Consider the following 15,091-nt stretch of genomic DNA (forward strand, 5'->3'; position numbering starts at 1 on the left):
CTTTTCTTAAATCTGAAATATGCTTGCTTCACACTTAATAATGCTTTGCTCTCTGCTGAGGGGCTCCAGGGGAATTTGAATCCCTATAATACCCAGTGCTGGGGGCTTCCGTGCCAATTTACAGTCACGTTGAGTGAGCCTGCTGTCCTGGTTAGGTCTGTCTTGGTCTATGTTCTTAGGCACTTCGAAGTGGCATAAAAGCTGGTTTTGAAGAGTCCCCTATGCCTAAATCATTACCTGAGAAGGAGGTAAGAATTGAGGTGGTCTATTAATTATCTCAGCCAGCTTCTCGCTTTTCTGCATTCAATTGCAATAACTGTCTCGAGCCCTGTGAAATATCTAGCCATAAAAGTAACCTTTTTATTAAAAAAAAAAAAAAAAAATCTGTGCTGTTGTTCAAGCATCTGGCTGATGCTACATGACGGTTATGTTATTAAGTCACAGGATCAGGATGATCTACCCAATCTTCTCATTTTACGGCAGGGATCTGAGGCACGGAGAGCTGAAAACACTTGCCCATGCTCAAGACTGGTGGAAAAGCCCAGGAATAAGTATGACTAGGAGACAGAGTCGTGATGCGAGTCCAGCTTTGCTATTATATTAATCACGTATGAAAAACAGCCAGCAAAGCTTGCTCACATACTTTAAAAACAGTAAGCTGACTCTTAATCACCTGAGGATGGCTCAGCAACGGTGCTTTGATGAACAAGACTGAACTGCAGAATACCAAATAGTTCTGTTGGTCATTTCAGTGAAAATGAGCTTTCTGTCCCATTTCATAATTGTCTTTGACTTTGTTTTGCTTTTTTTGTCTTCCGTCCTCCGTCTATTGGCCACACTTGCATGCCATTTCTAAACAAGCAGGGGATGGGGGCCAAGGTGCCTGATCCATAAACAGGTAGAAAGAATGAGAGGGATAGGCCACCAAAGTGCAATCACAGTTTATGGAATGAGGAGATTTATAAAGGAAAAAAAATTGTGGAAATAACAAAAACATTTGTTTGAAGAAGCTTTTCAGGTCCTTGCCTTCTGGAAAAACGTATCTTGGAAAACTTGACATTTTGCTTCTTCATTAAATAAAGTGGCAAATGGGCCAGGTGGGGTGGCTCAAGCCTGTAATCCCAACACTCTGGGAGGCCAAGGTAGGTGGATCACTTGAGGTCAGGAGTTCAAGACCAGCATGACCAACATGGTGAAACCCCATCTCTACTGAAAATACAAAATTAGCTGGGCATGGTGGCACATGCCTGGAATCCCAGCTATTTGGGAGGCTAAGGCAGGAGAATCACTTGAACCCGAGAGGCGGAGGTTGCAGAGAGCCAAGATTGTGCCGTTGCACTCCAGCCTGGGCAGCAAGAACAAAACTCCAATCTCAAAAAGTAAAAATAAAATAAAGTGGCAAATGGACAGGAGTGAGTAATGTATCAGTCAGATGTCAGGCCCTCCGAGTTTCAATTAGGTCTCTTTCCTTTTGGGGAAGTGCTGAGGAATAAAAATGACAGCCTAGTTCCCTCAAGTAAAATGTCCAAAGGTACCTTTTTTTTTTTTTCCAACAGTCTTGCTCTATCCTCCAGACTAGACTGCACAGGCACAACAGCAGCTCACTGCAGCCCCAAACTCCTGGGCTCAAGTGATCCTCCCACCCAGCTTCTTGAGTAGCTGGGACTACAGGTGAGCACTACCACTCCCAGCTAATTGTTAATTTTTTGTAGAAATGGGGATCTCACTATGTTGCCTAAGCTGGTCTTATGCTCCTGGCCTCAAATGATCCTCCTGCCTCAGCCTCCCAAAGCACTGGGATTACAGTGTCACTCTGCCCAACCCAGAGGCACACTTCTTTAAGTTTATGTAGATAATAAAGAAAATATCAGAGGGAAAACCCAACACCAGGACCATGCTCCCCAAAGTCTGCCCTGATCAGGTCCCTACAAGGACTCTCTGGGGCAAGAGCGGGCCACAGCCAGCCAGGAGCTCCCCAGGGAGGAGGCCTCCAGGTGGGAATGAGCCTCTTTGAGCTCCAATGACCCCAGGATGGGACAGGACCAGGGGCTGGCTTAACACATCATTAGCAAAGATGATGCTTAGAGAACTAAAGGAACCTTCCTTCCCAGGAGATGAGAGATCTATGTTTTCAAGCCCCAGAAGCCCCTGGGACTCAATGAAATTTCTAAGAGTTTCTGGCATCTCCAAAATGAATATTCCATTCTACTGCTGTCGTGAAAAGCCCTTGATCCATCCAGGCTGACCACCTCTGCAACTAGTGGGCCCACCTCCCAGGCCACCCCACCCCACAGCCACAGCCTCTTTCTCCACAAGAGAACAGGAAGGGAGAGGGCCACGCCAGCATGCTATATCCAAAGGTGTGGTCCTCTTCCCCTGTCTGCCTTTTCTTTGGTGGGGGGGAAAGGGGGGTGTAAAGCAAAATATATATGAGGTTTTTTGTCCCGCACACTGAACTTCCATTTCCTTTTCCCTCCAGAAATGGCTCAGTGTGACACAACAAAATCACTTTGGTCATCTACACTCCACAGGTGCAGGCTAAAGGCATTCTGCTGAGAGTCCTCATTTTGCTTTTAGAACATAGGTGCTCTTCGTCTAGCAGAATGTTGGCATCAATAATTAACACTGAACTGCACCTGCTAAAAATCAAGCAGCAATTTCTCATTAGGCCCTCTTAGTCTCTCAGCATATTGGTAATCACTAATTCAGATTTGCAAAAAGCTCCTTCCCCATAATAATGATGTCAGTTCCATTTGTTCTGAGCCCAGGGGTCTCTGGAGGCTCACCAATTCCTCTTTGTACTTATTTACAAGGCTGTCTTAATTGATGAAATTAGTTAACCACCAAGATTTTGACCACCAGTCTCACACTCAGATTGTATTTAAATAAATCATTGGAACTGCATCAATTATGTGAGTTTCAGAAAGCATTTGGTGGTTAAAATAATCCCAGGGGCCATGATTTTAGTGGTTTAACTCTTCTAACCAGCATCCCCTCATGAAATCTGTAACTACTTTTTTTTCAAAGAGATTTCTTTTAAAGGAGCCAACCTTTCAATCTCATCGTATCTGGTCTAAGGACAGAACTAACAGAAGGACAAATTACCCCCTGCCTCCTGCCTCTACCAACAAGTGGGAGTTGTGCAAAACAACTGAAGTATTTCTACTTCCAAGATTCAACAGGACCCACCTGCTAGCAGCTCTGCCTTGTAACTGTTTCGCATGTTAACTGCCCACCATGCCGTCTTAGGAACTTACTCGTAGGCTGTCCCCATTTTCCTCTAAATTTTGGCCTCTAGATGTTAATTTCTAAGCGTTAAAACAAAAAGGCAAAAACTTTTGCAGAAGCAGATAATCCTTTAAAGATGAATAACTATGGGATTTCAGAAAAGGGCTCGGGGCGTTTTTAGGAGGAAAGGAGGTTCATTTACCCACAGCAATGATGGAGGTAAACCGATGCTGGTGTGTTAAACACACGTGACACAGTCCTGGACATCCCACTGCTGCTACTGAGAAATCCTTCCCACTGGGCTCTAGAGGGCCTGAGGTCTGAGCTAAAGTGTGTCTCTATTCCTCCCACACTGCAGTTTTCCCAGGTGGGTTCCAGCGATCCCCATGTCTCCTGGCATTCATGTCCTTAGGCAACCTCCTCCCTAGTGACTTGCTTAATAATGAAAAAAAACGAAAAGGGTGGCTGACACTTTAACACTAGGTTACAAAAGGCTGCGAGACTTCAGTGATCCTGCACCCTCCACCCCACCCCACCCCTCTCCCTCCCTCCCTCTCTCTCTCCCTCTCTCTCTCCCTCTCTCTCTCTCTCTCTCTCTCTCTCTCTCTCTCTCCTCGTTTGCTCAACCTGATGACAGTAGCTGCCCTATGAAGAGGCCCATGTGGCATGGAACAGACGGGATGCCCCCAGCCAACAGCCAGTGAGGAACTGAGGCCCTCTGCAAGGAAGTAAATCCTGACAGCAACCATATAGCAGTTCCTTCCCCAATTAAGTCTTCTGATGAGATCTCAGCCTTAACCCTGTCCTGTGAGACAGCTAGAGACAGAAGACCCAGCTAAGCCACACCTTCATTCCTGATCCAGGAAACAGTGGGGTAATCAATGTTGCTGAAAGCTACCACACCTTGGGGCAATTTATTATGCAGCAGCAGGTAACTAATATGTCCGCTTATGTTCCAAATGCATCAGAGAATTTCATCATAAGGTTTCCTTCAGTCTCTTCATATGCTCAACTATTAATTCTCCCCTTCCATATTAAATAATTTGGAAATTCCATCTCTCTCCTTCTGAGACAATTTTCCCTCCAACTCAGACCTGAATCCTTTCTGATCTCTCTCCTTATTCTTCCAAACAGCCAATGTCACCTTTCCATGCATATCCATGGGGTACAGCAAGCTCCTGCGACTTCAACCAAACCTGTGTCCCCTCCTGTTGCCACAGTTCTCATCTGCCTCCCCAGTTGGACTGAACTAGGAGCCCCTCAAAGTTGGGGCCACGTCTTACCCTCTCATGTCCCCAAAGCCTAGGAGGGTGCCTGGCACACAGGCGGCTCAATCACTGTCTACTAAATGGATGAACAAAGGCTAGAAGGAGCATGCACAGGCATCTGCAGGGAGACAGCTGTCAACGTCAAACTCTCTAGGGAGTGATGAGACTGAATTTCATGGTGTTGTGTGAGGGGCTCTTCAGAATCCTTCAAGGAGGACAGCAGATTACCTCTGTCATCTCCACGCACTCTCTCTTAAGGCATCATATTTCATACTCCAGTCTCTAATCCAAGTCCCCTCACTCTTCATGCAATCCGGCTCTGACAGGGCAACTATACTGATGCTTCTCAAATTCCACACCCATTTTGGTTTTACACACTATAAAGCATATAGAAAACAGACTCTCAACTTTCGGCCCTTCTGTTATTAAACTCTCCTCATATGAAGAACAACATAAATGGGGACTGTACTTTAAAATTACATGCAAGTCCAGAATAATATTTTTTTTAATATCAAACCCTGACATGGGCAATTATGACAATTATTGGTCCTTGTTAAAGTATTCCTTCTAATTCCTACTAACTTTTGAGCATTTTAAAAAACAAAAACAAAGGGCTGGGCACGATGGTTCATGTCTGTAATTCCAGCACTTTGGGAGCCCAACGAGGGTGGATCACAAGATCAGGAGGTCAAGACCATCCTGGGCTAACACGGTGAAACCCCCTCTCTACTAAAAATACAAAAAGTTAGCCGGGCGTGTTGGCACGCGCCCATAGTCCCAGTTACTCGGGAGGCTGAGGCAGGAGAATCGCTTGAGCCCAGGAGGCGGAGTTTGCAGTGAGCCGAGAGAGTGCCACTGCACTCCAGCCTGGGCGACAGAGCGAGACTCCGTCTCAAAAACAATAATAATAATAATAATAAACAAACAAAAATGTAAGAAATAGAATGTTTCTGAAGTTTAACTCTACCTTGTAGCCTCCAATGCGATGCTCCTGCTTAAACTCCTTTCCGTTCTTCAGCCACCGCATGGTCGGGGTTGGACTCCCCCCCGCTGGGCAGCGAAACTTGACAGTGTTGGCTGCAGGCACAGCATGGAGCCGCTTTTCCATCTTTTCTGTGTTGGTCCAGTATGGTGCCCCTGTTTTGGAAAACAGTATTAGAATGTATACCGAAGGATAGCTTCCCCTCTGTGAGTACACTCCAAACAGGTAAGATCATTTTGCTTTGCAGGTAAACGATAGGCTATTTTTAAAATCTTTGGGTAATATTTACATTTGGAAAGTATTTTCAGAAGTCTAACCCAGCCGGCTGAGTAGAAGGTCCCAGAGAGGGACGGTTCACGTCTATTAATGGGGGGCGGAAAAAGTGTCTGAGGCCCTTTCTCTCTCTTGTTCTTGATGCCGGAAAATAATATCATGCCAAATCACATTTTTAAATGCTACTTTATATACATATGAACAACATATACAACCATAGCAGCTGAGTCCTCCAAAAATATGTCATTTTGGATTGCCACCCCTATTAAATGATCACATATAGACACTAGTAAAAACAAGTTGCTCTCAAAAGCCTTATCAACTTATCAGTTGGAGCCTTACTTTAAAGGAACAGTATAAATTATCATTCTAATATAATAAAATAACCCAAAGCAGCATTCATACATTTCTCAGAACTTATATGACAAACCAAAAAAAACTGTCAGGGGCTTTGTCTCTGATGCATATTTAGAAGTCTCCTCTGTTCTATGGGTGGTAGAGCACCACCCCGGGGGATAACAATCCCCTTCACTTAGCAGTCAGACTCTTGGGGTACAATTAGGAATGGAAATCAGTGCATCCAAACGCCTACCCCAATTGGCCTTCACACTTGCTCTTGGAACCCGTTGCCAAGGGTAGGGCTGAGATGTCTTTACAAGGGCAGGCTGTATCTTTATCCCTGTCTTATCTAAGTGTCAAAGTGGAGGATTTAGGTGACATCTATATGATGCTGAAACAGTGGGAAGGGGGCAAAACTATGAAGTCTGGAGGAAGGAAGAGGAAGGAGGAGAAAGAAGGAACAGGGGCTAAATTCTTTCCTTTGAATCCAGTTGCATTTGCAACTGGGTAGCCATTTGGCTCTGGGTGTCGAATGCCCACAAACGCACCTATTCTTTTGAAGGTTCACCAGGGAGTACTTGATTCCTATTCATCACAAGACTCTCAGGGCCTGGCGTATACTGAAACAATTTCAATAATCTTTCATTTTAAAAGCTTCTACTTAGAAAAATCCATCCACAGCCACAGCCACTGCCACTAAAAAGAACCCATTGAGAGCACAAAACAAATAATGAGCTTTGTCGCTACACAAAGACGTTTACAAATCTGACCTAAATGAAAAGCATACCTCATGCTGTCAGGTGTCTGCACTCATGTCATTTGTTTAAGTAAACACAATAGCCTATTCATATGAATTAGCTAAATATTAATGCAGTAACTCTTTCAGATAGCATCAATTACTGCTGAGCTGATCCTGTGGAATGTCCTTTCTTTTTTACATAAAAGAAATCGACAGATATGTGCATGATTTTTATGTTCCTTTAAAAAAAAAAAAAAAAAAAAAAAGTGGGATTTAGCTGAAGGAACTAGGAATGTTGTTCTTTTCTGCTCTCACTGGGCCAGGCCATGGTTGAGACTCTAACAGCACACGAACCGCGCCAGACCATGCGTACCCATGCAGCCCTGACCTGCAGCAACAGCACACGGCAACCTGCACCTTTGTCCTGGCACCTCAGGAATGATTTAAGGACTAAGGTGAAATAATTTCCCTGGAATTTCTGGCAGGTAGCCACTTCCCTGGGGTGAAATTTCAATCACCAAAGCTACACCTATAAAATCTGCTTCTGCAAAACAGAGACACAGCCATCCAGCAGGGCATGGGCACACTGCTGCTCATCCGAGTCTCGCAGAGCCAAGGTCAGGGGTTCCATGAAATCTAGGCACAATCCTCCACCCAGACTCCTACGTGTGTGACCAGCCCCACTCTGGTGAGTGCTAGCATCAACCAGCACACAGCCGCTCTTTAAATGTCAAGCTCACAAATATGTTTAATGAACTTGATACTGGAGGGGAGGAACTCTTGTATACTTTTACAATAACTCTTCCTGAAATACATTAGCTTTACATGAACCTTGAAGAATCTGCAAGATCTACAAAAATAATAATACTGTAAGAATAGCCCTACTGTGTTTTCTTGCTCAGTAGCCTTGTGTCCCCTGTATGTTTTTGCAGTCAGAAAGGTCACACATGGAAATGCCAGGGCCTCCCAAAAACTGCAAAGCAGCTGGAGAGAAACACTGTCCAGGCACCTAGGACCAGCGCTTCTACCTAAGGAAGCTCCTTTCATACCAAGGGTTACAAACAGCTTTAACAACTTTCATTTGGAGAAGGAACTCATGTACCAAATTAATGATCTACCAGAGCAGAGATCAGCCTTGTCTGTAGTAGATGCTCAACAGGGATGTTTACTCAACAATCTTATTTAAAATGTATCTGCAGGCCAGGCACAGTGGTTCATGCCTATAATCCCAGAACTTTGGGATTACAGCCAGTGGATTACCTGAGATCAGGAGTTTGAGACCAGCCTAACCACCATGGTGAAACCCTGTCTCTACTAAAATACAAAAATTAGCTGGGCATGGTGGCACATGCCTGTAGTCCCAGCTACTTGGGAGGCTAATGCAGGAGAATCGCTTTAAACCCAGGAGGTATAGGTTGCAGTGGGCCGAGATCACACCATTGCACTCCAGCCTGGGCAACAAGAGCAAAACTCCATCTCAATCAATCAATCAATCAAATGAATCTGCAAGCCAAGGACACATAAGTTTCCCTGAACTTTATATACCTTAGAGGTATATGAAGAATGGGCTTAAAGTCAACTAGTAGAGACCTGTGGTATAAGCTTCCAATGGCATTCAAAATGAATGACACTAAACCATCTGTAAAGGAAATAAATTAACTTCAATGATAGGTACGGTTCCTTTGGCTCTGACATTCTCAGACTTTCTGATGTAATAGGTACCATGAGAATGACGTTCTCCTGGTCACTAAATACTAAGAACGAGCTGATTAAAGGAACAGTAAGACCCAGCCACAATCAATCAATCAATAAAATCCCATCACCAACATGTAGCATACATACTCATTATTTTCTACACCATAACAGTTATTGCATATTAGTAATAATATTAAGTAAGCAGAATTTTGCTTGAAGGCAACAGAAGTTTTTTAAGATGTGATGGGTTAAAGAGAGATTTGTAAAAGCACAGAAACTTCCCTCAAAGGACTTCAACACAGCCTTTATCATTCCCATCCCACAGCGAAGTTACCACTCTTTCTCTGGGCCCCTTCTTTGTGGCAGATGTGTGCTTCCAACATCAGTGTGTTTCTGTACTGAAAAATATTCCAACAAGAGTAGGGCACCTAGAGGGTAGAGCTGGAGTTGTCCTCAGCCTCTGGGGTAGGCACTCAAGCGTTTATTGGATGGATGGATGGGTGGATGGATGGATGGATGGATGGATGGATGCGTGGGTGGATGGATGGGTGCGTGGGTGGATGGATGGGTGGACGGATGGATGGATGACTATTAAAAGCTTTAGCTATAAAATGAAGCAGTTGCACTGATAAGGTCCCTTTCAGTTCGAACACACTTTCCAGGTATCTATGTGCTAGGCAGGTATTGATTCTGTCAACAAATGGTAGGATTATACGATTTCTTTTGACCCTGCAATTTAAACTTAATGAGAAACCATAGGCTGCTGGGCCTGCCCCCACCAAAACCCTTACATATCCCACTGCTGACATCTAAGGTTTATAATCTGCTCTGTCTCTCTTTCTGGAACCAAAAAGAGAGAACATAGCCTAATGATTTAGAGGGGAAACAAGGAATCATATTACCAGGCTGTACCAAAAGAGACCTCGGTGACCATCTGGCCCAATGACTGATGTGATCAATGTCATCCAGAAAGGTTAAGTGATTTGATCAAGGTCACACAGCCAGAGGCCATGCTGAGGCCAGGCACATCTCCAGCTCCCTAAGCAGTGTTCCTTCAACCACTCCAGCCTGCCCTTTGAACTCTCCCATGGTAATTAAGTCAAAAGTTCAAGATTTATGTGAGCAGCGGACACTGATGACTGCCAACTGTATTTTTATTGATGCAAAAAATTTTAAAAACACAGCCTGTTTCAGCTCCTAGATTAAGTCTCTCAAACTCCCTAAAGCCCCACTAAAGCCTCTGTCTCGAGTCTATAATTAGGGCTTTTAAAAATATCACTAATCAGGACATTTGAATGCTTTGACCCCTGACAGGGGAAAAATGTCTCCGAGCTCCCCACTATCCTGCAGTTCTTTTGCAGTTTGATATAAACTAAGAGAAAACAAATATGACAAAACATGGAGATGTGAGTGAGGGTATGATGATGAGGGGGTATGTCTGTGGCTTTATTTGAGAAATCTCATTAAAAACTAGCTAACCAGCCAGGCATTCAATATGTTTTTAAAACCAAGTAAGTTAACCACAAGTGAAAGGACTGAGCCCACTAGCAGACCAGTTAGCCCACGGAAATTCCCAAGATCTGCCTTCAAAGGAAACTTCTCCAATCATCAGCTGTGCCCTTTGACCAAGGAGGAGACTGAGAAAGAAAAGATATTCAGTTCAACCATTGGATGAAACATCATCTCTAGTCTTCCTGATAAAAATACCAAAACCCACTTTTTCTTTTTCTTGAGAGACAGGGTTTTGCTCTGTTGCCCAGGCTGCACTGCAGTGGTACGATCACAGCTCACTGCAGCCTTGACCTCCTGGGCTCAAGTGATCCTCCCAGCTCAGCCTCCCGAGTAACCGGGACTACAGGCATGAATGAGCCAACACGCCTGGCTCATTTTTAATTTTTGGTAGAGATGGGGGTCCTGCTATGTTGCCTAGGCTAGTCTCAAACTCCAGGGTACACATGATCCTCCTGCTTCAGCCTCCCAAGTAGCTGGGATTACAGGCGAGAGCCACTGTGCTGGCCCAAACCAACTCATTGATGATACTTTGATTACAAAGGGAATTTCCAAAAATTTGCAAAGCCTGTGTGGGTTTCTTTTTTGGTTGATATTGTTCTTTTCAATTCCTAGAAATTTCAACACAACTAAGAAGCCTGCCATTACTAACTTAGATAGTATCTCTGCCAAATAAAAATCCTAATTAGAACAAAGGTGACTTCAAACGGTTATCAGCGGGTTAATCAATGAAAGGGGTTTGGAATCTCAGGCTAACTACCTTCATTTTCCCTAGTTACTTCCAAAAAAAAAAATAGCCTTTCTCCCTGACGTGGAGTGTGGGCATCTGCAGGTCTCAACAGGAATGAAACCAAAAGAGAAAATGACCTTGTCTCCCATCACTGGAGAGAAAGAACCACTTTAGCAGCAAGAGTCTTGATACAGCCGTCTCTCCATCATTTCTCTCATGTTCAGCAACGGACCTGAACTTTTTGTCAATCATGATCTTCTCAAAAACTAAGTCTCAAGCTTTTCAGAAACACTAATCACTGAAACGCAAGCTGGAGACAATAAAAAGCCTCTGACGAATGGGCATATGTATCTCCCTCTTTGCTGCCAGATAAGCTATTAACATACCTGGTGTCTAGGGAAGGCAAGTGAAGTTATACTTTCCTATACAAAAGCATAAATTCCCAACCTCTCAAAACCCTCAACCTGAATGCATTTCAAAAATTAGCATTTGAAATTGCAACCTTCTTTCTGGAGAAAATGTGTTGCACCGAGGGGCATATGTAACAGCATTCTTTCCTGGCAGCCAGACTTATCATGACGTCACAGGACTGTTCCACTTGGGAAACATCTAGTGCTGGTACCGTGTGAGGTCATCAGCTAGTCAGCTGCGAAAATTGGACCAGAGAATGCCCTGCACATCTGTGATGAAGAACCCAACTTAAAAAGTCAGATCAAATTGGCCCATGGCTGGGTTTTTCAATGCATGTACAACATGATGTTATTAGATTTTATATATATGTATATATATACATACACACACACACAAATTTTTTTTTTTTTTTGAGACAGCTATCACCCAGGCTAAAGTGTGGTGGCGCAACCTCAGCTCACTGCAACCTCCACCTGCTGGGTTCAAGCAATACTCCTGCCTCATCTTCCCAAATAGCTGGGAGTACAGGTGCCCGCCACCATGCCCGGCTAATTTTTGTATTTTTAGTAGAGATGCGGTTTTCACCATATTGGCCATGCTGGTCTTGAACTCCTGACCTTGTGATCCACCTGCCTTGGCCTCCAAAAGTGCTGGTATTACAGGTGAGGGCCACCATGTCCGGCCTTTAATTCTTGATTATTTTTGCCACTGCATTTGGCGCCCAAGCTTTTTGCACTCTGTACAGAATCTAAAAAGAACTCTAGCAGGCAGCTGAGCTTGACTTCTTATATTAACCACCAAAATTAGATCAATAATCTAGCATATCAGCAGAGGGAATAACCTGTAATATGTTTTTCTAACTGGAAGATACAGAACTAAATTTTCAATGGCTCAATCCAAAAGGAGGAAAAAAAAAAACCTTTGAAAAGCCCAAAAATGTCATCATCAACACAGGGTCACTGGAGCATCATTTGTCAATGTTCCTATAGAAAAACATTCAAACACACCCCAGTGGCCTTTCCAGACAATCAGAAGCCACCAAAGAAACCAATCTGGACACATGGGTGTTTTCCAGGTGGCTGAAAATGCAAAGAATCTGGTGCTTCTGCAATTTTCCCTATTAATCGGGTCAGGCATTTGACACTTGAGGTGGCAAAAAATTGTTTTAATGGCAACGTCCCCTTTCCCGCCTTGCCAATTACCCTGGCCATGGCATTCCTCTGTCCACACAGCCCACAGCTGCTTAATCTCAGCCGCCCCAGGCTGCACCTGTGAATCAGACCAGCCTAATCACACTAACAGATGGCAGAGGCCAAGTAGCCAGCTAAAAACTGCTATCACTTTAAATAGCATCTAATGTTTCACAGGCACCAAACAGAGGCCCCTCCCACAGCAGTATCTCCCTGGTACAGCTAACACCAGCCCTTAATCACTGCAGAGCACCCATTTTGGGGGCAGGGTTGGTGTCATTCGAGAGCTAATTACAAAAGAACCCGGCTTGCAAGGTGAAGGCATGGCAAGTACACTGTTGGCTGGCATTCATCACATGGGCGCTCTACCCCCTGGCCCTTCTCCATGGGCCCTGGGGCGTCAGAAACAGGATTCACAATGCAAAGCATCAGGCCCACAGCACAGAATCCTTCAGAACTACTCAGCCTGCCTGTTACGTAATCCATACCTTGCTGTTGCATTTTATTGCTTCACGTGGTTTCCCGGTAACCTGCTATTAGGCAGGTAGCTGACCACCAGGACAACACAGTTCCCAGGCATGCAAACCAAACCAAGCTGACAGAATCCGATGTCTCAAGCCACAGTGAGGGCACCCACATGCAGTATCACTTGAGAGCTGTAAACATCTGTACAAGCATTCTCACTCCACCCCCATCGTGACCCTACGATGCCCTCATGCAGCAGGCCTATGACTGAAACGCAGCTCTGCTTTTGCTCACTGAGCCACAATTTTCCAATCAATAAAGTAAGAATAAATACTCTCTCCACCTGATCGGGTTCGTGGTGGCCTGGATGAAACCAGCAGCCAGCATAGAGGCTATCTAGGGCGGACCCTCAGCATCTCTGCCTCCAGAGCATGTCAGAGTCAATGGCCAAAAGAAGCGACCAACGTGCTCCACCGTATCAGTGCTTTTTATTAAAGAACAATAATGAAAACCTCCAATCACCTTATTATCCTCTATTTTACGAACAAGACTGCTAATGGTAAGCTCCCATTCAGGGCAGAATTCAGGGCAAACCTCCACGTGCAAATTCCAAAGCCAGTGGTTCTCAGATTTCAGTGTGAATCAGAATCACCCCCAGAGTTTCTGAGGCAGTGGGCCTGAGGAGGAGCCTGAGAATCTGCATTTCTAGGAAGTTCTCAGGGGATGCTGACGCCGCTGGTCCAGGGACTTCACTTTGAGAACCACTGCCTCATGACAAAAAGTAAAAACTTCATCAACCAAAGTATTTCCCTTTTGCCCAAGCTGCTTGGAGATTCTGGAACAAATCTAAATCTTCACTTCAAGAACTCATTTATCCCAGATACCTAACAATATCTATTTTCTCTTTTTCCTTTAAAAGCTAAAAGACAGTCTTTCAACAAATAGTGCCAAAACCACTGGACATCCACAGGCTAAAAAGTAAATCCACACACACACTTTACCCCCTTCACAAAAACAGATTACACACATCTTAAAATAGGTTACAAACATAAATACAAAACACAAAACTATAATACTCCGAGGAGAAAAATTTAGATGACCTTGGGTTTGTTGATGATGTTTCAGATATAACACCAAAGGCACCATCTACAAAAGAAACAACCAGACTACATAAAACTTAAAATTTTCTGCTCTGCAAGAGACCCCGTCAAGAGAATGAAAAGGCAAGCCACAGGTGGGGGGGAGAAAATATTTGCAAAAGAGATGTAATAAAGGATTGTTATCCAAAATACACAAAGAACTCCCGTAACTCGACAGTAAGAAAACAAACAACCTAATTAAAAAATGGGCCAACAGCCTTAATAGACAACTCACCAAAGAAGATACATAGGTGGTAATTAATCACATGAAAAGATGCCTCACATCATATGTCATCAGAGAAATTAAAACAACTAAATACCACTACACACCTATCAGAATGGCCAAAATCCAGAACAGTGAGCGCAGCAAATGATAGGGAGTAACGGGAACTCTCATTCATCGCTGGGGGGGATGCAAAATGGTGCAGCCACTTTGGAAGGCAGCGTGGTGGTTTCCTAGAAACCTAAGTATACTCTTACCATAAGATTATTACATGTAATCCAGCAATCGCCCTCCTTCACATTTACTCCCAGTAACTGAAAACTACGTCCACACAAAAACCTGCACACAGATGTCTGCAGCAGCTTTATTCACGACTGTCAAAACCTGGAAGCAACAGAGATTTTCTTTTTTTTTTTTTTTTTTTTTTTTTTGAGACAGAGTCTTACTCTGTCACCCAGGTTGGAGTGCAGTGGCATGATCTTGGCTCACTGCAACCTTCACCTCCTGGGTTCAAGCGATTCTCATGCCTCACCCTCCCGAGTAGCTGGGATTACAGGCGTGCACCACCACCCCTGGCTAACTTACGTATGTTTTGTAGAGACGAGGGTTTCGCCAGGTTGACCAGACTGGTCTTGAATTCCTGACCTCGAGTAACCCACAGCCTCAAAAAGTGCTGGTATTATGGGTGTGAGCAACCACGCCTGACCGAGATATCCTTCAGTAGGTGAATGGGTAAATAAACTTTGATACATACACACAATGGAATACTCAGTGCTACAAACACACGACCCATCAGGCCATGATAAAAGGCCTGAGGGAAACTTAAATGCATCTTAACAAGTCAAATAAGCCAATCTGTAAAGGCTACAGATTGTATGATTATACACCCTAACGTCAACT

The 15,091-nt window shown here is 44.2% G+C and overlaps 1 protein-coding gene across 45 annotated transcripts in view; it reads right to left on the bottom strand.

Annotated features, from left to right (window-relative positions):
* FGFR2 (fibroblast growth factor receptor 2) overlaps nt 1-15,091 on the bottom strand; it is a 117,877-nt gene that overhangs the window by 67,350 nt on the left and 35,436 nt on the right. For all 45 annotated transcript variants that reach the window (XM_035269299.3, XM_078346658.1, XM_054243393.2 and 42 more), the window contains one exon: nt 5,464-5,633. In XM_035269299.3, coding sequence (XP_035125190.1) covers nt 5,464-5,633 — 170 coding nt within the window. The remainder of the gene's footprint in view (nt 1-5,463; nt 5,634-15,091) is intronic.

This window comes from Callithrix jacchus, chromosome 12 (genome assembly GCF_049354715.1).
Source record: "Callithrix jacchus isolate 240 chromosome 12, calJac240_pri, whole genome shotgun sequence".
Taxonomy (NCBI): Eukaryota; Metazoa; Chordata; class Mammalia; order Primates; family Cebidae; genus Callithrix; species Callithrix jacchus.